This window comes from Pristis pectinata, chromosome 9 (genome assembly GCF_009764475.1).
Source record: "Pristis pectinata isolate sPriPec2 chromosome 9, sPriPec2.1.pri, whole genome shotgun sequence".
NCBI classification, from domain to species: domain Eukaryota; kingdom Metazoa; phylum Chordata; class Chondrichthyes; order Rhinopristiformes; family Pristidae; genus Pristis; species Pristis pectinata.
Window position 1 is genome coordinate 75,364,760 of NC_067413.1, and position 23,436 is coordinate 75,388,195.

Genomic DNA, 23,436 nt, shown 5'->3' on the forward strand with positions numbered 1-23,436 from the left:
TACTTGCATGTATGTAGAGTTTTTCACAATTTTGGGATGTTTCAAAGATCTTTGCAGCCAATGCTGCTATAATGTAGGAAACTTGCTCCACATATGGCAATACAAAGGCCAGGTATATGCTTTGGAGATATAGATTGGAGCATTAAGTACTGGCTAGAATACTGGGATAACTCCCTTGCTCATCTCTGAATTAGTGCAGTGAAATCTTTTTTATCTGAGAGAGCACACAGAGCCTCAGTTTAACATCTCATCTGAAAGACAGCAGCTCATATAGTGAGCACTTGCTCAGTGTTCCATTGTTAGAGCTGCAATAGCAGAATGTGCAAATTGTGATATCAGACTGAAGTGGCTATAAATAATAAACAAGAGCATAGACTTGATATTAAAAACAGAACTTGTGCAAAAACACAAAAAGCTAAATTAAACCCAAACAAATTACTCAATTTACTTCCAGCCACCATTGAGTGCATATGTAAAATTTTGTCACAAAGGAAATGAATGCACAAGAAGCCCATCTCTTTTCCATTCTTCTGCTAACAAAGGACCCAACTAACAACATGTTTATGGAGTTTTAGCATAATTCCACAGGGACTCAAGGACATAAATCACTCCACTTACTATTTTGGCACATTAGATTACCTACACCAATGCAGCCTATTTAAAGATTAATTTGAAACACAAGAATAGAAAACTAGATATGTTGCATGGTAAAAATGTTAAAGATAATTTTCATTGATTCTGCAATGCTTAAACAGTTCCTCAGATTTCCATCTAGTATGATGCAAAATATACAAAAAGCAGCAGCCTCATCAGATAGCCCATTAAAATATTTCTGATGATAGTTAAATATTGACTGAAAACAGGAGGCCAATTTGGAACAACTGCAATCAGATTATGTATGATAAAGCTAGGATTATTATTTATTAACTTACAGCGATCAATACTGTGCATCAATTTAGCTTTTCTATGCTCTCTAGCATTTAACAAATCTTTTATATCAGCTCACTTAAATGACCCTGAACATTGTTCATGTAAATAGAGAGTTAGGCTTTCATAAGTTTTTTTTGTCACAAGATCTCATATTTGAAAAATCACATCAAAGTACAAGTTCAATATACGTCAAAATAAGGTTTACATATATTAAGAAAAAAAAGCATTTGTAACATAGTCAACTGACTGTAAGCAGATCAGCTCAAGTGCAAGGGTGACCACCGCTTGAATTAGCATTGCTCAAATTGAAAATTGTGGCCAGTTTTCAAGCAGATTTGGGAGAAGAAAACTGGTCAGAATTTCTTCCCTCTGGATTGATATCTATATTCAACAATTAAATGGAAAATAGGCCATGATGTATGGGTAGCAAATTTTGAATCAACTGACCTAAAAATGTTGCAATATAGTAATAAAGTTCATCACGATCTTTGGAGTTGTAAAATTTCAAGTAGATATCAGAACAAAGATCATTTTCTGTGCAAAATATCTCAAGACCCTAAAGGAAAACAAAAGTGAAGTGGGAAAAAAAAGCAGTTAGTTTCAATGTATTAAAACTCTCGATCTACTCATATGACAGCAAGTATTCCATAACCTCCAATGCTCTATGTAAAGTTAGACTACAGGCCTCCCTGTAAAACAGATATCGTGCTGTACTATGAACGAGATTAGAGAGTATATTACACTGAATAATGTCCATGTTTTCCAATCTTTTAGTATATTTTTTAAGCATACGAATTGTAAATTGTTTCAAAGATAATCAACACATTTAATTATCACTCAGTTACTCACCAAAGGTTTTAACCCATGTCGCCTTTTGTAAATGCGTCTCACATCATGTAACATTATCTGTACCACTGTCTCCTAAAATACATAATGGAATAATAATGCAAAGTTCACTGGTTATTTAGAATTGATTATTTGTATTAGGAAAAAAAAGCATGCTGATCCTATGCACTTACAATTTTATAATCTGTGTTCTTAAGACATTTCTTTGATACTTTGTCATTCATGATAAAAGTTTAAGCATTCAAAACAATTATAACAAACAAATTCACATCATGCTTATTTTGTGATGCGAAGTACGTGAGATGCTGCAAGGTTGATTCAAGCACAAGTGTTTACCATCCACAAAAGGCAGTATGGTTACTCTCCAGCTGCACCTCCCAAACCAATTACCTCTACCAGTAAGGACAAGGACAGTAGGCACGGATTCCCTTTATGTTACACACCATCCTGAGGTGGAAATATATTGTTGGTCCTTGATTGCTGCTGTGAGAGTACCTTCACTTGAAGGACCATAGTTGTGCTAGAAAACAGCTGAACACATTCTCAAGGGCAATGAAGTACGAGCAATAAATGCTGGCCGTGCAAGCAATGCCCAGCATACCCCACAAAAAATTAAATGAAAATAAGATTTAAATCTTTCTCAATTTTATATGGTAGGATTTTGCTCAGCTCACACAATATTCTTCTGCAAAATTACTACACATATAGTTCTGGAACCTTCGCAGAAAATAACTTACTAACACATACAGACACTGTGAAATGAAACAGGTGGTTGTGTTCACTGAATTTAAATATACACACCTAGCACATATAGTAAACCACAAAACCTCAGACATGACACTGTGATTAAGTACTATTGTAATCATTCCTTATTCAACCACTATACCTGGGCCTAGTGAAAACAGATGACACTCTTTTCCAATCACAAACTCAGCTAATTATCTCAGAGATCCATTTTTCTGTCAACTCTTCCATAATGAATGAATTTCTAAAACATCTAATTTTTATTCCTTTATTTCATCATTACCTATCCTTTTTGCCATACACCATTCTCCCTTCTCTCATTAATACTTTCTGCTTTCATCCCTACCCTTTCTTTCTTACTTCTATTATCTCTTATGGCCCAGAAATTGCAGTCAATGTGAACTACCACAGTCACCAAAGGCCTGTGCAAAGATCACAATCATCTTGTGCAGGCCTCCTAAGGCTAATTGTTGAAATGTGTTGGATCCAACTCACGGGCTAGATCCTGTGGTGTGGCACAGCCTTCCACTTGTGAACCCTGGCATATTAAAAGGCTGAATATTTTTTTTCTTCTCTCTCTCCCCCTGATCCAACTGGCCCCCATCACCCTCTCTCTTTCCATCCCCTGCCACTATCTCCATCTGCCCGTCACCAACACACTCCACCCACTGGCTCACCTCCCCCCCTTTATTCCAGGCTCCACCTTCCTCTTGCATCAGATTCCAACATCTTCAGCCCTTTGTCCCTTCCACCTATCACCCCCAGCTTCTGACATCCTTCCTACTCTCCCCCCTACTTCATCTGCCTATCACCCTCCCTCACCTGGATCCACCTATTACCTCACAGCTCTTGCTCCACCCTTTCCCTCCTCCTTTTTATACTGGCTGGCTCCCCTCTTTCTTTCAGTCCAGATTAAGGGTCTCAACCCAAAATGTCGACTGTCTATTTCCCTCCGTAGATACTGCCTGACCTGCCGAGTTCTTCCAGTGCTTTGTGTGTTGCTTCAGATTCCAGCATCTGCAGTCTCTTGTCTCTCCATATTAACAGGGTGGGGCAGAACAAGAATTACTCATAAAAATGCTGGATAAAGAAACACACTTCGATTGCCAGCTAAGTCATACCCTCTTGGTTAGCTGGCTATCAAAGCAGTCAAAACATAATTGCCTAGAAATTTAAATACATAACACTGTCTTTGTTCAGCATTGAGCAATTGATTTTTTTCAGAATTAAGTAATTGTTTTTCCTTCTAGAGTCAAATGGTAATAATGATTTCTAGGTACTTTGCCTTAATATGGAAAATTCTAGCAGGTGCTACCCGACTTAATCCTGATGCAATTTCTGTATCAGGGCTCCACCTGGTGATTCCTGAATGCAACTGATGAGGATTTGTGCTTTGACACTGGATTGCAGGAGGAGCCTAGCATTGGTGGTGAGGAAGTCACTGGTCAGCAAGTTCAGGATTTCTATATTAGTGTATTACACAAGAAAACTTGCTGGCACTAAGGCAAGGAAATGCAGTCGGTTTGCACACACAGATGTCAGCTTTTCCATACAGAAATGCTGGTCAAAATCCAGCCTACATTTTTCCCATTTCTGTTATACTGGTCTGAAAGATTCACTTTGTTTTACTCTCCACAGATGCTGCCTAACTTGCTGAGTGCTTGCAGCAATTTTTATTTCTCAATTTTTTCTTTTTCAAAAATTCATATTATTACATATATTCTTACTCTTTTTATTACAACTATTAACCATATGACAAATGTATAAGAATGAGTAAATCACAAGTCTTTTCTAAAGTACCAAACCCAAGTGCTACACAGAAATATGCTTTTAACCAATGTCCAGGTAAGCTGAGAACCAACAAATACCAAATCGCTTGGCACTTTGGGATTCTGAAACATTGCATTTTCAGTACAACAGTGAAGTTTTTAAAAAGACCAAGTAATTCCAATACGTCCAATTAATAATTTCAATAGGTCCATTTACAACAGATTGAAAATAATAGTGTAAAGATACAGTTAACTGCAGAAGGCCCATTGCCATGGGAATAAATTGGTAAAGTTTTGCTTGGATTAATTGTGCCAGATATGTCAAACATTGCATCAGTGGCCACTGATTAAATCTGGAGTTTCTTGGTCCGCCTGACTCTTAAGTAGGAAGAGAACACGTTAAAAACCTTTTAAAACAACAAAAAACAATTTAAAAAATATATGTACAACATCAAGGATCAATGAGTCTTCTAGGTTCCAAATTATTAAAATACAAACAGTAAGCAACTTACTGGATAACTATTCAAAGGCTGGAAATACAAATTTTGATCTGTGATGCAGACATGCCCTGGATTAGATACCAAAGGGGTGACCATTTCAGCCTCGCACTCCATGTGGGGCTTTTCTGTAACACTCTGGAACCTGCAAGAGACTTCAGTCACTACTCATTGGTAAAAGAGAGGAGTGGGAACAATACAAGCCAAAAAGCAATGTGTTTAATAACAAAACAAAACATAATATAACTTACAAAAATCTACCAATTATAAAAAAATACAATGATCTTTGAACCTTAGTAAGTTTTATTTTCATTTGCCTTACATTTTTGGGAAATTGATACCTAATGTATATTACCTGTTTTTATCAAATGAAGTCCGAGCCAATCGTGACTGCAAAATGGCTGTGACCTACAAATGGAAAGATGGGGTGAGAGAAGAACACAAAAAAAACAATTTCATTCTGAAAATATTGCTACATTTATTGCAGCTGCACTGTTAAATTTAATGTAAAACAACAGCACGTGCAGTTAATTTTACAGAAATTTGTGATCTATGAAGATTTGCACCTTTACCATCAGATGTTGGTTCAGGATCTCTGGCTTCAAACCACAACAGAATCATCAAGGAGATTGAGCAGACAATCTCATTGAAGAATTTCTCACAGGCAAAAAAAAGGTGGAAAAAAAAATTTTTTAACCTTTTTTTTGTTTTTGCAGACCTTCAAATATAAATTCGACCACATCCATGCAATTAAGATAGGTGAATCATAAACTTTGGAAAAAATATTTAAAAACTCTAAAGTAGTATAGAATTCTGAAATATTTAACTAAGGAAATTACAATTCATATATATGACATTAGTTTCATGGGACCAAAAAGGTTGTCCATCACTCATAATAGCTTAGACACCATTAAAGTCGGAGTTCCACCTTATGCCAAACTTCTTAGAACTTTCAAACTTATGGCCAGTTTACAGATTTCTGTAGATTTGCTAGGGAAGGTTACAGAGCAGCACACTGTGCATGAAAGTATGAAATCACTAATAGCACCTTCTGGATTTCCATGTTCAAGTGTGTCTGTGTGTCATCATTTTTCTAGACAGTCCTTCAGGATTGAGGATGACTTGCTTTCATTCCAGTTTTGACAGTTCTGAGGTGACTGAGTTAGTTCCTCCATTTTAATGATAGTCTGTTATTTTTTTTTAATTGTAAATTCCAGGTCAATGTGGAAAGTAAATTATATTCCATTCCCCCACCCATACAATTTACTAAAATTTTCAGTTCCACATTCATTTAATATTTCAAACTGATCACAATGATAGTAATAATACAGGAGTTGATGTTTATTTGGATTGATTTGCTATTGATATTCCCAATAGCCTGCTATCCATTAATTTGATGAAGTTCAACAGAGCATAGAGCTACAAAAATGGTTTAAAAAATTATTATAATTGCAAAAATCCCTTACCATTGCAATCTGATCTGCTAGTTTGTCCAATTGAGAAGCTCTGTGAAGCTACGAGAAAAAGTTTTAACAATTTTCGAAGATTTACCATAGATATGTCAAACAAAACTATTTTTATATATTGGTAAGAAAATAACTTCAAAGAATTAGCAGTTCCACCGGGGATGTATACTGATACCCACAGTTTTACGGTCACCATGTGAGGTTATTGTCACTTGGAACTGAACCATAAGAGGACGTAGCTGTTGCCAGCTTCTTTCGATCATTATGCCTTGGAGCTCTCATGTACCTCATTAATAGTAAGATTTTGAAGGGAACTTCTGGGTTGTCAACACAGTTTCTTCTGGGTCTGACTACTATTGATGATTTGAAGGTCAATGGTAGAGTAAAGCCAAAGTTGGAGAAATGCATGAGGCATCCACAGAAAGAGTTTGTAATGATCGACCTGGCTGATCTGATTGGGTAACATTTCATTTGAGATTTGTCTACAGCCTTAACCCTTCGTGAAATGGGAAAGATTTGTAAGGAAATCCATTAATTCACGTATTCACTACTGATAAGTATATCTAAATTCCTGAGCTGTTTTTTTAAACAGGTATATTATTGACAGCAAAAAAAAAACAAACTGCTGTAGGAAACTCAGTGGGGTCAGGCAACATCTATGGAGGCAAAGGGATGGCTGACGTTTCAGGTCCAGACCCTGCCTCAGGATCGAATGTGGAGGGAAGACAGCCAGTGTACAGAGCTGAGAGGGAGGGGTGAGACAGTGACTGGTACGTGATGTCAGGTGAGGTGGAGGACGACGGGCAGATGGAGCCAGGTGGGAGAAGGGGAGGAGTGAGTTTTGAGACAAGAGGCTGGTGGGTGATATATGAAAGAATACATTTTTTTAAAATGGCAATGGAACCAGGTGGGGGCAGGAGAGAGGGAAGGTAGAGACAGAGGCTGAAAGGTAATAAGGAAGGAATGATGGGCAGTTTTTTTTTACTCCAGTCTCTTGTGTTTCCATATTATTAATAGATTGTGCAGCCACATTAGAGTTTGCTGCAGTGTTCACAATGCTCCTACAATGGTTAATAAACAGGCTCAGTTGGAGAAAATAACATTGTCTAACTCAGTGAACTGTACCACTGATTGCACTACCTTGTTTGAATCAACTATAAAAATAACTGGATTCATAGTGTTATAGTTATTGCAAAAGCTGGTCTCGCATTCACTTTCACAACACGAGTGAGCAAAGGAGAAATCTTTACTAAGAGTCATGGACTGACTCAATATTACTTTTGTTTAGTAATGTTTTACCTGAAGTAAACTTTGTACCACATCTTCTGCTTTTGAAACATCTTCTATTCTGAAAAAGTAATCCTTTGGGCCCTAGTTAAGATGTAGATGAAAATATTTAAATTAACAAATTACTTTGAATCAGTTTATTTTCAGATTTCTCCTTTATATTTTACTGGGTATCCATTGGCAGATCAGTATGAAACTTCTGCTACTTCCCAACAAGTTTCAGCCCAATGAGTAATAAATGTCCCAAAAAGCCTTTCCTCTTTCCTACAAAGTACATCAGACTATAAAAGACATTGAACCTTCCCAAGAATTCATTATGGGAGATAGCTCCATCCAGCTATGAAAATTTCACCTTGTGAACCATAAAAACTGCCAAAACTACTTCATTCAAACAAAAATACCAAGGAATCAAACACAACTGCAAAGCCTCATTTCTGCACACAGGCCTCAACCACCTTGGGCAAACTAAAAATTCGATTATTCACAGCCATTCCACCTTGAAGATCAAGAAATAAATTGTTACTTTTAGAATCTTGTTGCTGATCAGACTAATAGGTTTCAAATATAGATATACTGACCCCTTGTGGACTGATTTTGTCTATGTTTGGGCAACAAAAAAATCCAACCAGACAGTTTTACATAAGTGTTTTGGTCTGATGTGTTATCACCAACCTTCGAGAAGAAACAATGTAACATAGTGGACATCCCATCCATTCTTTAATGGGCAAAATGATATAATTTTCGCTTCTTACTAATATGCCTTTAGTTCATGTAAAACTCAAGTGTGGTTCACAGTAGCCTGAGCATGCCTCTTTGAAATTTCTGTAAAACATGTCAGGAAAGGCTCAGACTGCAGTGATTCAACTAATATTGACTCATGAAATTTCCTCAGAAGTTCCCTTAACAAAGCACTCAATTAAACAGAAAAGGGAAAAACAAAAAAAAACTACCTGGAATCGATTCAGACACCGAATTCAGCCCGAAACGTCGCCAGTTCTTTTCCTCCCACAGATGCTGCTTGACCCACTGAGTTCTTTCAGCAGATTGTTTGTTGCTCACTGAATTCGGATGAATCCCCAGCCCAGTCAACTTTGCAATACCTTCCTCACAAATATTTGGGGATTGGTGTCTAAATTGGGAAAGCTATCTCAGACTGGCCATGCAACAGCCTGAAGTAGTTGTACTCACGGAATTACACCTTATAAGCAACATGCCAGACCACTACATCATAATTCCTGGGTATGTTTTGTCCCACCAATAGGACAAACCTATCAAACTTGATGGCACAGTGGTATATTGGAGGGACTAGTCCTGAGAGTCCTCAACATCAACTCTGGACCCCATCAGGTCAAATATGAGCAAGGAAACCTCCTGATTATCACTTACCATCCTCCCTCAACTGATGAATCAATACTCCTCCTGTTAAGTAACAGCTGGAAAAAGCACTGAAGATAGCAAGGGCAAGAATGTACCATGAGTGGGGGACTTCAATATCCACCAAAAATGGGTTGGTAGCACCAGAACAGAATAAACTGGCCAAATCCCTGAAGGACATAGCTGCCAGACTGGGACTGTGGCAGGTGAACCAATACAAGCAATCAACCTTGTCCTCACCAATCTACCTGTGGCAGGTGCATTAGTACATTAAAGCATTGGTAGAAATGACCACTGTAGAGTGCTTGTAAAGACAAAGTTCCACCTTCACAATGAGGGTACCATACATAATATGTGGCACTACAAATGTGCTAAATGGAATAGACTTGGAACAGATCTGGCAGCTCAAAACTGGGTATCCATCAAGTGCTGTAGGCCATCAGTCGCAACAGGAATGTATAGCCAGAGATCATGGTTCATACAGGTGTTAATGAGGTCCTGCAACAAGAGTTCAAGAGCTAAGTAGCAAATCATAGAGCAGGACTTATAAGATTGTAAGCTCTAGAATACTTCTGGTGCCACGTACTAGTAAATCGAGGAATAGGCAGATAGGTCTGATGAATGTGTGGCTAAAAGGATGGTGCAGGAGAGAGGGCTTTAGATTTTCAGATTTCTAGGATGTTTCTGAGGAAGATGAGACCTAGTTAAGCCGGAATGGTTGCACTTCAACTGCAACAGATCCAACACCCTTGCAGAGAGGTTTACTAATGCTGCTGGGCAGGGTTTAAACTCATTGGCAAAGGAATGGGCGGCAGTACATACAAAGGGGTTTGCATGTCTGACGGAGGAGGAAAGTGCAATCAAATCCAAAAGGAAAATTAATCCACTCCACTAGGCAAAACAGATACAAGTGTGATAAAGCACATGTGAGGAATGCAAGACGAAACTGCATCCATTTTAATGCAAGAAGTCTGACTAGTAAGGCGGATGAACAGAGACTGTTGATCAGCACATGGAAATAAGATATTGTTGCAATCACGGAAACATGGTTGAAAGAAGGGCAGGATCAGCAACTCAACACTCCAGGGGTCAGAATCTTCAGATGTAATGGTGGGAGTGGGAAGTGGTGTGAAAGAGGAGGCAGCGTTGCAATATTAATTAAGGAGCCCATTACTGCAGTAACAAGGGAGGATATCATAAAGTCACAGAAATGTTCAGTACAGAAATGAGCCCTTTTGGTCCACCTCATCCATGCCAACCATGATGCCCATCTACACTAATCCCATTTGCCTGCATTAGGCCCATATCCCTCCATGTTTCCTATCCAAGTACCTGTCCAAGCACCTTTCAAACATTGTGATTGTATCTGCCTCTATCACCTCTGCTGGCAGCTTGCTCCAGATAAACTTAACAATATCTCCTTTAAAATCCTCCCTCCCTTCCCCCAACCAAACCTAAACCTGCGCTCTCTGGCCCTAGACTTCCTGCCCTGGGAAAAAGATATCCGAGAAGGATCTTCAATTGAGGCCATATGGGATATAGCTTAGAAACAAACAGCAGACGATCACTTTATTAGGGATATACTATAGGCCTCCTAAGAATAACAGCATTATAGTAGTAGACAATTTTAACTTGCTCAATATTAACTAGGATCACATTAGTATGAATGGCTCAGATGAGGATAAATGTTTAAAGTGTATCCAGATCATCCTTTTGAGCGGGTACATCAATAGGTCTACGAGAAAAAGGACAGTACTGGGCTTAATGTTAGGGAATGTATCCAGACAAGCCGTTGACAAATCAGTGGAAGAGTATTTTGGAAATAATGATCATAATTCAATGTTTCAATAGAGTTATGGCAAGGGATAAGGATGGTCCGGAAATCCAAGGTTGTTATGGGAGGGAAGGAAGGAGATTGCTGGGGCCCTACAAGAGATTTTTAAATCTTTGCTGGCCACAGCCAAGGTGCCAGATATATCAAGGAAAACAAACACAGCACCTTTATTCAAGGAGCGCAACAGGGATAAACCAGGTAATTACAGGCCTGCGAGTCAAAAGGTACTGTAAGAGTCCATGGGAGACAAGGCAAATTGGCAAACAGGATCCAAAGTTGGCTTGATAACAGGAGGCAGAGGGTAATGGTGGAAGATTGTTTTTGTGATTGGAAATCTATGAATAACAGTGTATCACAACAAAGTTGGGACCCTATATTTTATATACATTAATGATTTGGACGCAAATTGGGAGTATGATTAATTAGGAAGTTTGTGAATAACACAAAAAAAGGTGGTATTGTCAATTGTGAGGAGGATGAGGTGATATTAATGAGTTGGTAAGATGGTAAGAGCCTTGGCAGATGGAATTTAATCTTTGTAAGGACTAATAAGACTAGGGCCTAAACAATGAGTGGTAGGGCACTAGGGAGAATTAGGGAATTGATGGACCTTGGTAGACAAGTCTAAAGATCCCTAATGGTGGCAAAACACAGAGCTAAGATGGCAAAGGTGGCATACTGGACACTTGCCTTCATTAACAAGGCATAGAATACAAGAACATGGAGATTATGGTGCAACTTTACAAAATATTAGCTAGGCCACAGCTGGAGTAATTTGTGCACTATAGGAAGAACATGATTACACTGGACAAGGTGCAGAGGAGGTTTATCAGAACATGCTTGGGATGGAGTGCTTCAGTTATAGGAGAGATGGGATAAGCTGAGCTTGTTTTCATTGGAGCAGAGGAGGTCCAGGGATGACCTGACAGAGATGTACAAAACTGGGGAATATAGAAGAGATAGTAAGAAACTTTTCCCCATGGGATCAGGATCTAAATTGAGATGGCAAAGGTTTAAGGTAGGGGTAGGAGTTTTAGAGGGAACCTGAGGAACAATTTTTTCCACCCAGATGGTTCGTGGAGGCAAATACTCTCACAACATTTAAGATGTAGACAAGCATTTTCGAGTTGCCAAGGCAAAGGGTACAGAGCAAGAGCTGATAAATGGGATTAATATAGTTGGGTACTTAATGGTCAACATGGACATTATGAGCTGAGGGGCCTGTTTCCGTGCTGTATGGCTTAATCCCCCACTCTATCATTAATACAATTCGAGGGGATCAATGCTGCTTCAATGAGCAGAAGGTAACAAAATGCTGAGAGCAGTAGCAGCATACATAAAAGTGATGAGGTGCCAGCCTAGTGAAGTTGCATTACGGGAGTAATTGCATGCTAAATAGCATAAAGACCATGAAATAGACAGAGCTAAGCCATTACCTGACCAATGAAGCTCCACTGGTCAAAGTCCTACCATGTGTGGTCATGGATGATGATGTACAAACAAACAGCCAAGTCGAGGAGGAGGGCCCAGCATGCGAGTGTTGTGACAAATGTTCACAACCAGGTCTTTCCAGAAGTAGCAAATCAATGACCCATTTTGGTTTGTTGATGAGATCCCCACCATGAATGAGGTCAGTCTGTAACCAACTGGATTCACTCCACATGATTATCAACAAAAGCTTTGTGAGCACTGAATGCAGCCAAGGCAATGGGGCCAAACATACTAGCTCATACCGAAGAGCTGCACTGCAGAACTAGCTCCACCTCTATCTGAGCTGTTCCAGTACAGTTACAACACTGGCAACAATGTAGAAAATTGCTCGAGTACACTGTGTTCACAAAAAACAGAACAAATCCAATGTGACTAAATGCCACTCGGTCCACGCTCAATCATCAGTGGTGACAATGCAATCAAGCAGCACTTGCTTGCTGATGCCTTGGTCCAGTCCATATCAGAGTCCTGTCCAAACAATGATCACAAAGCGGAGATCTAGACACAAGGGGAGAGTGACTGCACTTGACATCAAGGCAGCATTTGACCGAGATTGAAATCAAGGCACCTGATAAAACTGGGCATCCAAGGGAAAACACTCCAGTGTTTGAAGTCATACCTCACACAATAGAACATGGTTGTGACTGTGGACTTCAATCATCCCAGCCCTGACAGAAGTTCTTCAGGGCAGTGTCCAAGGCCCAACCATCTTCAGCTGCTTCATCAATGACCTTCCTATGGTCACAAGTGAGGAGTTTCGCCGATAACTGCACAAACGTTCAATTCCATTCACAAGTCCTCGGTGAATGAAGCAGCCCATGCATAAAAACCAAGACAACATTCAGGCATGAGCTGATACTGTAACATCACCACCACTTAGGTATCGCACAATTACCATCTCCAACAAGAGAAAGTCTAGAGCAACAAACAATCTGCAGGAGGAACTCAGCTGGTTGAGCAGCATTTTGTCAAGAGGAAGTCTAACCATCTACTCGTAACATTCAACGGCATTACCATCTCTGTGTAACCTTACCCCATAGTTATAGTGACACAGGAGGCAGATACTTGACCCATTGGGTGCATGCTGCCCCCTTCCCCCAGGGGAGCAATCTCATTAGTCCCATCCCCCCCCTCTCCTTATTTCTCTGTCCCTCTCCTTATTTCCCTGGGAGAGTTGTGAGGGAAATGTGACTGATATGACTCGTCTGGACTTCCATATGGTATTTTATAACATAACAGGCTTGACATCAAGAATAAAAGCTACGGGTTTGTGGGAACACAGATAGAAAATTACCTAAGTAACAAGAAGCAAAGAGATGTAGTGAAAGGCACATTATAATATAAAGTGGAGGGAAGTGTACATTGGAGTTTCCTAGGAGTTGGGACTAGGACCACTGGTTTTAATATATATTAATGATTTGGACAGGTCTACAGGGTACAATTGCCATGTTTTCAGACAATACAAAACTTGGTGGTGCAATGTACCGCAGGCATGATCTTATTATTGACTTGAATAAGATATCAACAGACTCTTGGAATGGCAGATACGTAGGTGGCAGATGAGATAAATGTGAAGTATTACATTATGTTTCAGAGGGCCCAATTCAAAATGAGGTACAAGTACAGACAGACGTGGGAGCATATATAATGCATAGTTTGGTAGAGGGGAAGGGAATCTGCAGGGGGATCAGCAGCAGGAGAAACGGTGCAGGATGAAGGAAAGGGGTCAGGCAATGGGGCAAAGGAGAGGATGCCCTGGGGCAAGAGGGGCAAGGGAGAGTTGGAGTGGAAGTGTTGTAAAGAGAAAGATGCATGGAGGGAAGGAGATCAGAAGGGAAGGAGGGAAGGAGAGGGAAGGCACGGTAGCGTAGCGGTTAGCACGACGCTATTACAGCGCCAGCGATCAGGGTTCGATTCCCGTCGCTGTCTGTAAGGAGTTTGTACGTTCTCCCATGTCTGCGTAGGTTTCCTCTGGGTGCTCCAGTTTCCTCCCACATTCTAAAGATGTACGGGTAGGTTAATTTGGGGTTTAAAATGGGCGGCGTGGACTCGTTGGGCCAGAAGGGCCTGTTACTAAGCTGTAAATAAAATTAAAAATTAAAAAAATTTAAGAAGGGAGGGAAAGAAAAAATTGGAGAACGAGAGAGAAGAACAGTGGGAGGGGACGCAAAATTTTGAGATGTCCCAGACATGGAGTCCAGACTTTATTCCTTGATTGAAGGTCCAGGGATGGTCATATTTGCTGCTTATTTCCTTTTATGAGCTTGAAGCAGTTTCCCCACCATCCTCCCTCCCTTCTCTTTTTTCCCTGTACTGCACCCCACACACTCTCTCAAAGGCAAAAATTGTTTTCCTTTTGACTATTTTAAAAAATTATATTTTTTGTTAAACAATGCAATAAAATGTGCAATTTACTCACATTAATTTTTTCAGTAGCTTGACTGTCTGATTTTTATGTTAGAATCAATCCGCTCTTTCACAAGATTATATATGGCACATGCATACATAGAATTCAACAGTTCATTCACAAGTTTATAACCAAGGAAAATAAAAGGAAGTATCAACCTACTCTTTCAATTTTATATGGAGCCACCACACTTTGTTCTTTGATTAAACAGATCTAAAAGAGAATAAAAAACAATTAATGCTGCTGTAAAATACTAAAGTTCACATTTCAAACTTGCAGTCTTCAACTGCAACTTCAGGATTGATTACTTGCACATCAGCAAATTTCTGATCAGTGAAGTAAAGTGCAATACAGACCAACTGATTCTAACGAGTGCACCGAAGTATCCCAATAACAAGATTTTCTTTACAGCCTTTATGTTTTGCCCCAAGATTTTCTCTTCCATTTGTAATTTCATCCAGCTCCATAAACTATGTAAGATATCTGTGCTCCTTTAATTCAGGTCTGTTGCTCATCCCCTAATTTTATTGTTCCACCATTGGTGGCCATACTTTCAGCTGGCAAAGCCCAAGCTTTGGAGTGCCACCCCACTTCAGCAAAAGACATTTTCTAGCAACAACATTTAATGTAGCTGTTAAGTAAAATGATTCTGGGATTCTTTTTCAAAAGGCATGACTTAAGTTCCATGCTGCTATGTTGGAGACCATCCTGTTTGGAAATGAAATCTGCTTGCAGCCAAATTCAATTCCAAGTAGCCCAGGGCCAAGATGTTGAGGCATCTTTGCCCCACCCATGGCTCAAGCCCTTAAGTAGCAGAAACAAGGCAAATGAAGCTAGATATGCCAGTATCCTTGCTCCAACAATCCTCGAACCCAGATGATCTCAAGTAAGTTCCTGCCAGCATAGGAGACTTGCTTCCAATCAAGCACCATTGTCAGGACCTGTAGTTTTTTTGCATTTTGATCCAATGTTATAGCCTGCTTATATTACCGTTCCTGTCTTTGGTTACAAAGATAAATGACAGAAAGCAACAGATCAAAGACAAAATAGTAACTGAGGAAAGGAAGAGCAAGGGAAGTGAGGAACAAAATGAGAAGGAGCCACTGAGTAATGAAGCATGAGAAAGCAATTGAAGGAGAAGGGAAGGTTGAGCAAGGTGGACAATGGTATCATATGTGGGGGCAGAAGAAAGTGTGCATTGGAGGTAGAGTGGCAAGCTCCAAGTCATCATGGACTTGTTCAATGAAGCATATTAGAAAATGAGCATTACATATAACATCTGAAAAACAAAGGTCCTTGAGCAATCTGCTCCACTGTACAAATCCACTATCAGGCAATAAATGTCCACAAACAGACATTAGAAAAAGTGGACCATTTCCTACATCTCAGGAGCCACCTCTTAATAAAGAGGGACATTCATGATAAAATTCCCGGTGACTTTCAGAGTGCCAGCAGAAGCCTTTAGCTATCTAAAGAAAAAAACATGTCAGAAAATCTTCCAAATATACTGGCAAGGTAAGTGAGCCAACATTATCACTGTCTCCCATGCCAGCATCCTCAGAGTTGAAGCCTTAATTACACTTTGTCAGCTCCAATGGGTGGGGTACATTGCTCGCATGCCTGACACCAAACTCTCAAATCACACACACTATTCTTGAGATCTACCACTGCAAGAGATTAGCTGGTGTACAAAGAAATTGACACATGGCTGTTGTCAAAACCTACTTGAAAGAAAATGTAACACTCTCAGCGAATTTTAAGAAGTCATGGCCCATGAGCGCTCAACATTGAGAAGCAGCATTGAGGGTGGTATTGAGAACCTTGAATCTGTTTGTTGCCCACTATAAAAAGTGAAAAATGCACATCCCACAAACTACCCACTGCTTCCCTATCAAGCACCTCCTGTCCCTCCTTTGGCAATCTGCGGGTCCCACACTGGCATCATCAGCTGCATCAGGGCCCAAAGAACTGAAGTGGAAGCAAGTGAAGGACTATCCAAGAAAAGTGTCCACAGACGAGAAATAAGAATGGAAGTTTTGAGAGTTTCTTACCTGATGGCATGTAATGCTGAATCCACAAATTCGATTTCTGGAAAGGCATGATTTTATTACATATAAACATAAATTCACAACTGGCTATTGCACTTCAAATTTAATGTCAACCTACATATGAGTAAATTTGAACTTACAGTTCCAAAGGATTATCAGAGTTCTTATCTTCAATCTCTTCAATTCTGCTGCAGTCTCTGAAAGGGAACTGCAAATTCTCCAATGTCAGTGTATACCAATAATACTGATCTCTAAAGTTATAAGGATGAGAGTCCAAGCACAACAAATAACAGCTGTAACTGTGTCTGAGTCACTGGGGACTGAAGCATGCAAAATGCTGGAGGAACTCAGCAGGTCAGGCTGCATCTATGGAGGGAAATAAACAGTCGATGTTTCGGGTCGAGATCCTTCATCAGGACTGGAAAGGAAGAGGGCAGAAGCCAGAATAAAAGGTCTTTATTCAACACAAGCAGATCTTCTGGAGAATCTATTTCTCCTCTTTCCACACTCAACAGAACAGTAGTGTTTTATAGTTTTAAACACAAAGACAACAATAAAAGTTTAACTACAGTTTCAACGGATATAATTACCTATTTAACTTTAACGTAGACTGATAATTTTGCAGAAAAACATGTACAACTGGCAGAACCACTTTGAATATTCAAATACCAGTGGCTAGTCTGAGCGATTCTGAACACAAAACTCCAGACACCCAACATATACTACTTTTGTTACAGTGTTGAGGGATGGCTCATTGTATATACAAACAGCCAGAATACTAATTGACAAACCAGACATACTCTGAGTAGCATATTGTGGCTGTGATATATTGTTAACAATGTGTTAAATACAGGAGATGGTCACTTAATGCCTTCCCTAATCTCATGAGAGTTTCAATGAGGGATGATTAACATGAACATTTGTTGTCTTCCCTGCACTGTTACAATGGTACAAAATCAGAGTTCCCACACCTGATGATTGGCTTTGATGGCATAGAACTATCAGTGGAAGTTAGACATTTTTTCGAAGATTGGTTCTCATTTGAATTAATGCCTGATAACCACATAATTACATGTCCAGAGTACTCACTTAGTAGATGTGCAACGGACAATAAATAAGACTATAAATGGCATTCTTCACAATAAAAGTGGAAATATTCCCATCCTACTTTATAATTGCACAGATATAAAGTCATTTTACAAATTGTGTATTAAGGGAGCAATCCTTGTAATAAAGCTGTCTTATGAGAATAAGGTAGCATGCAATGGTCTTCACAATGAAGTTTGCATTTTCTTGGGTCAAGACGATGCTTTAACTGAGGATCCAATCATCTTTCAGATTTGGATTCCAAGTTCCTAGACTTTTCACGGGGTACCGCAGGTGTAGTTTTAAGTTGTCAGACTCAGCTACCGAGTCTCCATTCTGACATTTAGTTGCTTAAATTTTAAAGTGAATTTCATCAGTTTACAGCTCCCCCGCAACCAGAGTTATGCTTGTAGCTGGCAGGCTAGTTTGACTAGTTTTTCAGTTTAAGCCACAACTGGTTCCTGCCTAAAATTACACACTTCTAGGCTGAAATATATTTCTCTACTGCTCTGGGTTTTATGGTAATCTCCTTCTTCAATTATCGTCTTTTCCTGACTTGCTACTGATTCTGCATTTCTCCAAGAACTAAAATCCCACAGAAATATCTTCACTGGTGAATTCTCCAATTCCCTAACTGTTAAACTGGGCTAGTCACCTGTCATACATAGGACAATTCATCTACACTTCCATGTGGACTTCACCCTATACTCATCAACTTTATCCCTTTACAGAACCTCTGTTTCCCTTCTATTTTCTATTTTCCATAAATTTCCAGTAAACATATACCTTAATTTTTACTTAAACCTGGCCTTTGTAACTTGAGCTTCTCCTTGTGTCCATTCTTGCGCATGTTTTGACTGTAATTTTGGAAGAATTCCAGACTTCATGGTCTTGCCTATTATGGCACTCCTGTCAGTGGTATAACTACTACATTTGCCAAAATTAGAAGAGTACAAATACCTTTAGGTGACATTGGGCTAGAGCAGATTGCAGGGGTAGAGAGGGATGAGACCACAGGGAGCTTTCAAAATAAGAGTGAAAATGTTTAAATAGATAAGGATTCGGTATTTTTCAACAACCACTAACAGCAGTTTACTATTAACTGATTACAGACTGCTGAAAAATTTAGACAACGAGAACAGGAAGAATCTGCCAATATTTGTAGTTAGGTCTGACATTTTTTTTTACATCTCATCTCATTTAAAAGATGTATTTTTAATATGCAATGACATATAAAGTTAGATGGAAATTTCTGATCATTACAAAGCCCTGTACTTAATTCTAAAAAAATGCCTGTTGTTTATTAAGGAAGTTTTCAGGACATCTTCCAAATTATTTGCCTTTGACTTCTTCATTTCCATGATACTGATCCATCCAAAAATTAAACTCGGTTAAGGATTCGTCAATGCTTCTTTCATCTTCCTTTTGCCTATATGCTTTCCCTATTTGGTCTACTCTTGCTGTCAGGTGCAACCTTACTCCTGCTTGCTCACTCACATCATACCACTATCTAGCAACCTTTTACTTTAAAATAAACAACCCCAGTTTACTTACAGTAATGCCCATCCTAACCAAAAATGCAGAAAACATGGGACAACTTTCTTACACCAGACAAGCACTTTGTCAGTGCAATTAGCATTTCTGGTTGAACAACTGTGATAAATTTTGTCCTCCTTTTATTCTAAATGAATGCAAAGTGTAAATCATCACCCTAAAGGGTGTTGTAACGTGTACAAAATTGTACAGGATGCTACTGAGAACTTGAATTTCAAACTGCAACATGCCAACTTGAAAGAGTTTATTATATACAATATATATTTTGCTCAACTGTTCAGAAGAAGTGGTCCAACATCCTTACCTGTCTGAGGGCATTCTGTTGCTGCTTTTCAATATTTTCTGCCTCAATCCTCCTCTCTCTCCCCATTTTCCCACCACCTTTGATCTTCCTGTTTTTATGTCTTTTTATACATCCTCCCTCTCGTCTTCCCTTCTGTTCTTTCCAATAGGAGCTACTGGGTGGAGTGAGGTCCCCTGGTATTGTGCAAGAAGGGTGCTGTCAAGAGCAATAGGGTATGCTACCTGGAGGATCTGTCTTTTCTGAGAGTAATTGCTGATCACATCAGAAAGAAAATCTGGCCAGAGCAGGGGCCTGAAGATGATCATATCCTGAGAATAAATGTAACATTGAGGGAAGAGTCCCTTGAAAATAGCACGACCTATGTTGTAAATTGAAGTAATTAGCTTGAAGAACTAAAAGGAAAATAAATAAATAGCAAATTTAAATCAGATCAGCTTACACCCAACACTCAGGTGCAAGAAGGATATGGTAATCCGTAAAATTTTCAAATAATGTGGAGATTATACAAATAAGGTATACCAGGTATTAAAGAATGCAAAAACAGTTTATACAGACTGCACCTTTAAGATGGGTTCTGATATTTGATCTGGTTCAAAGATCAATGATTTGGAACAAATCTTCAGGGAGCCTTTAATTGTTCTGCAACAAACAAAGACATAAGTGCTGGTGTCAGATAGATGTGTTAGTGATAGTTAACTATTGCAATGAGCAGAAACAATACAACTCTTTCTCTGGCCCATAGTAAATATTTGGTTGGAAAATGTAGAAATTGCTGAATGAAAACATTCTTCATCCAAAGCTTTATTAAAAGATGGGTAAGTAGGTGAAACTAATGGAGATAGTTAATGGCTGAACCAGATAAGCAGAAATTTAAGTACAGTCAGAATTGTACAACATCAAAACAGGCCCTTCTGCCCCACAGCATCTATGCTAACCATCATGCCTATCCATACTAATCCCACTTGTCTGCATTAATTCCATGTCCCTCTGTGCCCTGCTCGTCCAAGTACTTGTCAAGATACCTACTGAATGTTGTTTCTGCTCCTGCCTCTACCATCTCCTCTGGCAGCTCATTCCAGATACCGATTACCTTTCATGTGAAAAATATATCCCTTTAAACCTCCTCCCTCTCATTTTAAACCTTTGCTATCTAGTTTTAGATCCCCCTGCGTGGGAAAGAGCCATTGGCTATCTACCTTATCTATGCTTCTCATAATTTTATACACCTCTAAAATGTCACCTCTCAACCTCCTCCGCTCCAGGGAAGATAGACCTAGCCTATCTAATCTCTTCTGATAACTCAAGCCCTCCAATCCAGGCAACATCCTTGTGAATCTATTCTGCATGCTCTCTAGCTTAATCACAGCCTTCCTATAGTGTGGTGACCAGAACTGCAAGTCAAACTAACTAATGTTTGTAGAACCATAATATGATGTCCCGACTCTGATACTGAACACCTCAGCCGATGAAGGCAAGCATACAATACACCTTCCTCACTACCCTGTCCAACTGCGTTCCCATTTTTAGGGAATTATGTACTTGAACCCACAAGGTTCTCTATTCAACAACACTCCCCAGAGCTCTGCCATTCACTGTGTATGTCCTGCTCTGGTTTAACTTGCCCATGTTAAATTCCATCTTCCATTCCCTTGCCCACTTTCCCAGTTGATCTATATCCTGTTGTAACCTTAGACAACCTTCACTGGACCACCAACTTTGGTGGCATCTGCAAACTTTCTAATCATGCCACCCACTTTCTAATCCAAATTAATCATTAATGTGAGGGCAGCAATGCCCTGTTCTACATGCCATTGTACCTTACCAAAATGAACATTTATCATGTGATTATAGATGACGGCATCCTATTAATCCTCATGGAACATCACAATTGGCTAAACCTGATGTTCATAAACATCCATTTCCACCAAGTCAGATAGCAATTGGAAGCAGAATTTATCCTTAGACATTTTTGCCCTAATCTAGGATGACAAAAACCAAATGCAGCTTTTTTGCTTGTTTTAAAAATAGTTTTCCATTTAAGTATTTTCAATAATGTTCCAAGGAACATACGCCAAAACATCAGTAAGTATCTACTTCATGGTGCAAGAACTAAACACACCCTGGTTTCTAACCTACAACAAGCTTAGAGTAATTTTCCAACTAGCAAATAACTTCTGGAACAATTGCCAAATTAGTCTCACTTCTTCCCTCACACAGAAGTTTGTTCTACTGATGGACTGAAGTGTTTTGCAAGGAGTATTATGGGTAAGGCAGATGAACTTAGAGCCTGGATCAGTACATAGATCTATGCCGTTGTGGCCATTACAGAGACCTGGTTGTGTGAGGGACAGGACTAGCAGCTCAACATTCCAGAGTTTCAGCGTTTTAGATGTGATTGAGAGGGAGGTAAAAGAGGTGGAAGAGTTGCATTACTAATAAGACAGCATGTCACAGCTGCACAGAGAGAACATACTAGAGAGCTCATCCACTGAGGCAATATGGGCAGCACTCAAAAACATGAAAGGTGCAATTGCTCTGATGAGCTTATACTATGGGCCTCCCAATAGCAAGCAGGAGATAGAGGAACAGATATGTAGGCAGATTATGGAAAGATGTAAAAACAACAGGATTGTCGTAGTGGGTGACCTTAACTTCCCCAAGGCATTTGACAAGGTTCCCCACGGTAGGCTCATCCAGAATGTCATGTGGCATGGTAGCCATGGAGACTTGGTTGCTTGGATTTGGAATTGGCTTGCCCAGAGAAGGCAGAGGGTGGTAGTAGATGGAAGGTATTCTGCCTGGAGATTAGTGACTAGTGGCGTTCCGCAGGGATCTGTTCTGGGACCCCTGCTCTTTGTGATTTTTATAAATGACTTGGATGAGGAAATGGAGGGGCGGGTTAGTAAGTTTGCAGATGACACAAAGTTTAAGGTGTTGTGCAGAGTGTAGAAGGTTGTCGTAGGTTACAATGGGATATAGACAGGATGCAGAGTTGGGCGGAGAAGTGGCAGATGGAGCTCAATCCGGAAAAGTGTGAAGCGATACACTTTGGAAGAACGAACTTGAAGGTGGAGTACAAGGTTAATGGCAGGATTCTTAGCAGTGTGGAGGAACAAAGGGATCTTGGGGTCCAAGTCCATAGGTCCCTCAAAGTTGCCGTGCAAGTTGATAGGGTGGTTAAGGAGGCATATGGTGTGCTGGCCTTCATTAGTCGGGGGATTAAGTTCAAGAGCCGCAAGGTAATGTTGCAGCTCTATAAAAAACCCTGGTTACACAACACTTAGAGTATTGTGTTCAATTCTGGTCATCTCAATATATGGAGGATGTGGAAGCAGAGAAAGTGCAGAGGAGATTTACTAGGATGCTGTCTGGATTAGAGAACATGTCTTATGAAGAAAGGCTGGGTGAGCTACAGCTTTTCTCTTTGGAACAACGCAGGATAAGAGGTGACTTGACAGAGGTGTATAAGATTATGAGGGGCATAGATAGAGTGGACAGCCTGCACCTTTTCGCCAGGGTGGCAATGGCCAATACATCAGTTTGTCAGAGCAGGAAAGTTTAGGGGAGATGTCAGAGGTAGGTTTTTGTTTACACGGAGAGTGGTGGGTGCCTGGAACACACTGCCGGAGATGGCGGTAGAGACTGATACAATAAGGAAATTTAAAAGACCCTTAGATGGGCACATGGATGTAAGAAAAATGGAGGGTTATGGGCTGTGTAGGAGAGAAGGGTTAGATTGATTAAGGAGTAGGTGCTTATATAGGTTAGCACAGCATCATGTGCCAAAGGGCCCGTACTG

At 39.8% G+C, this 23,436-nt stretch overlaps 1 protein-coding gene across 2 annotated transcripts in view; it reads right to left on the bottom strand.

The window, feature by feature from the left end:
- The window catches only part of nsmaf (neutral sphingomyelinase (N-SMase) activation associated factor), a 96,928-nt gene that overhangs the window by 44,888 nt on the left and 28,604 nt on the right, over positions 1-23,436 (bottom strand). For both annotated transcript variants that reach the window (XM_052023748.1, XM_052023749.1), the window contains exons 3-12: positions 20,198-20,276; positions 16,834-16,901; positions 16,697-16,733; positions 14,808-14,858; positions 7,552-7,623; positions 6,253-6,300; positions 5,142-5,194; positions 4,802-4,931; positions 1,780-1,851; positions 1,378-1,486 (exon numbers count right to left, since the gene is read on the bottom strand). In XM_052023748.1, coding sequence (XP_051879708.1) covers positions 1,378-1,486; positions 1,780-1,851; positions 4,802-4,931; positions 5,142-5,194; positions 6,253-6,300; positions 7,552-7,623; positions 14,808-14,858; positions 16,697-16,733; positions 16,834-16,901; positions 20,198-20,276 — 719 coding nt within the window. The remainder of the gene's footprint in view (positions 1-1,377; positions 1,487-1,779; positions 1,852-4,801; positions 4,932-5,141; positions 5,195-6,252; positions 6,301-7,551; positions 7,624-14,807; positions 14,859-16,696; positions 16,734-16,833; positions 16,902-20,197; positions 20,277-23,436) is intronic.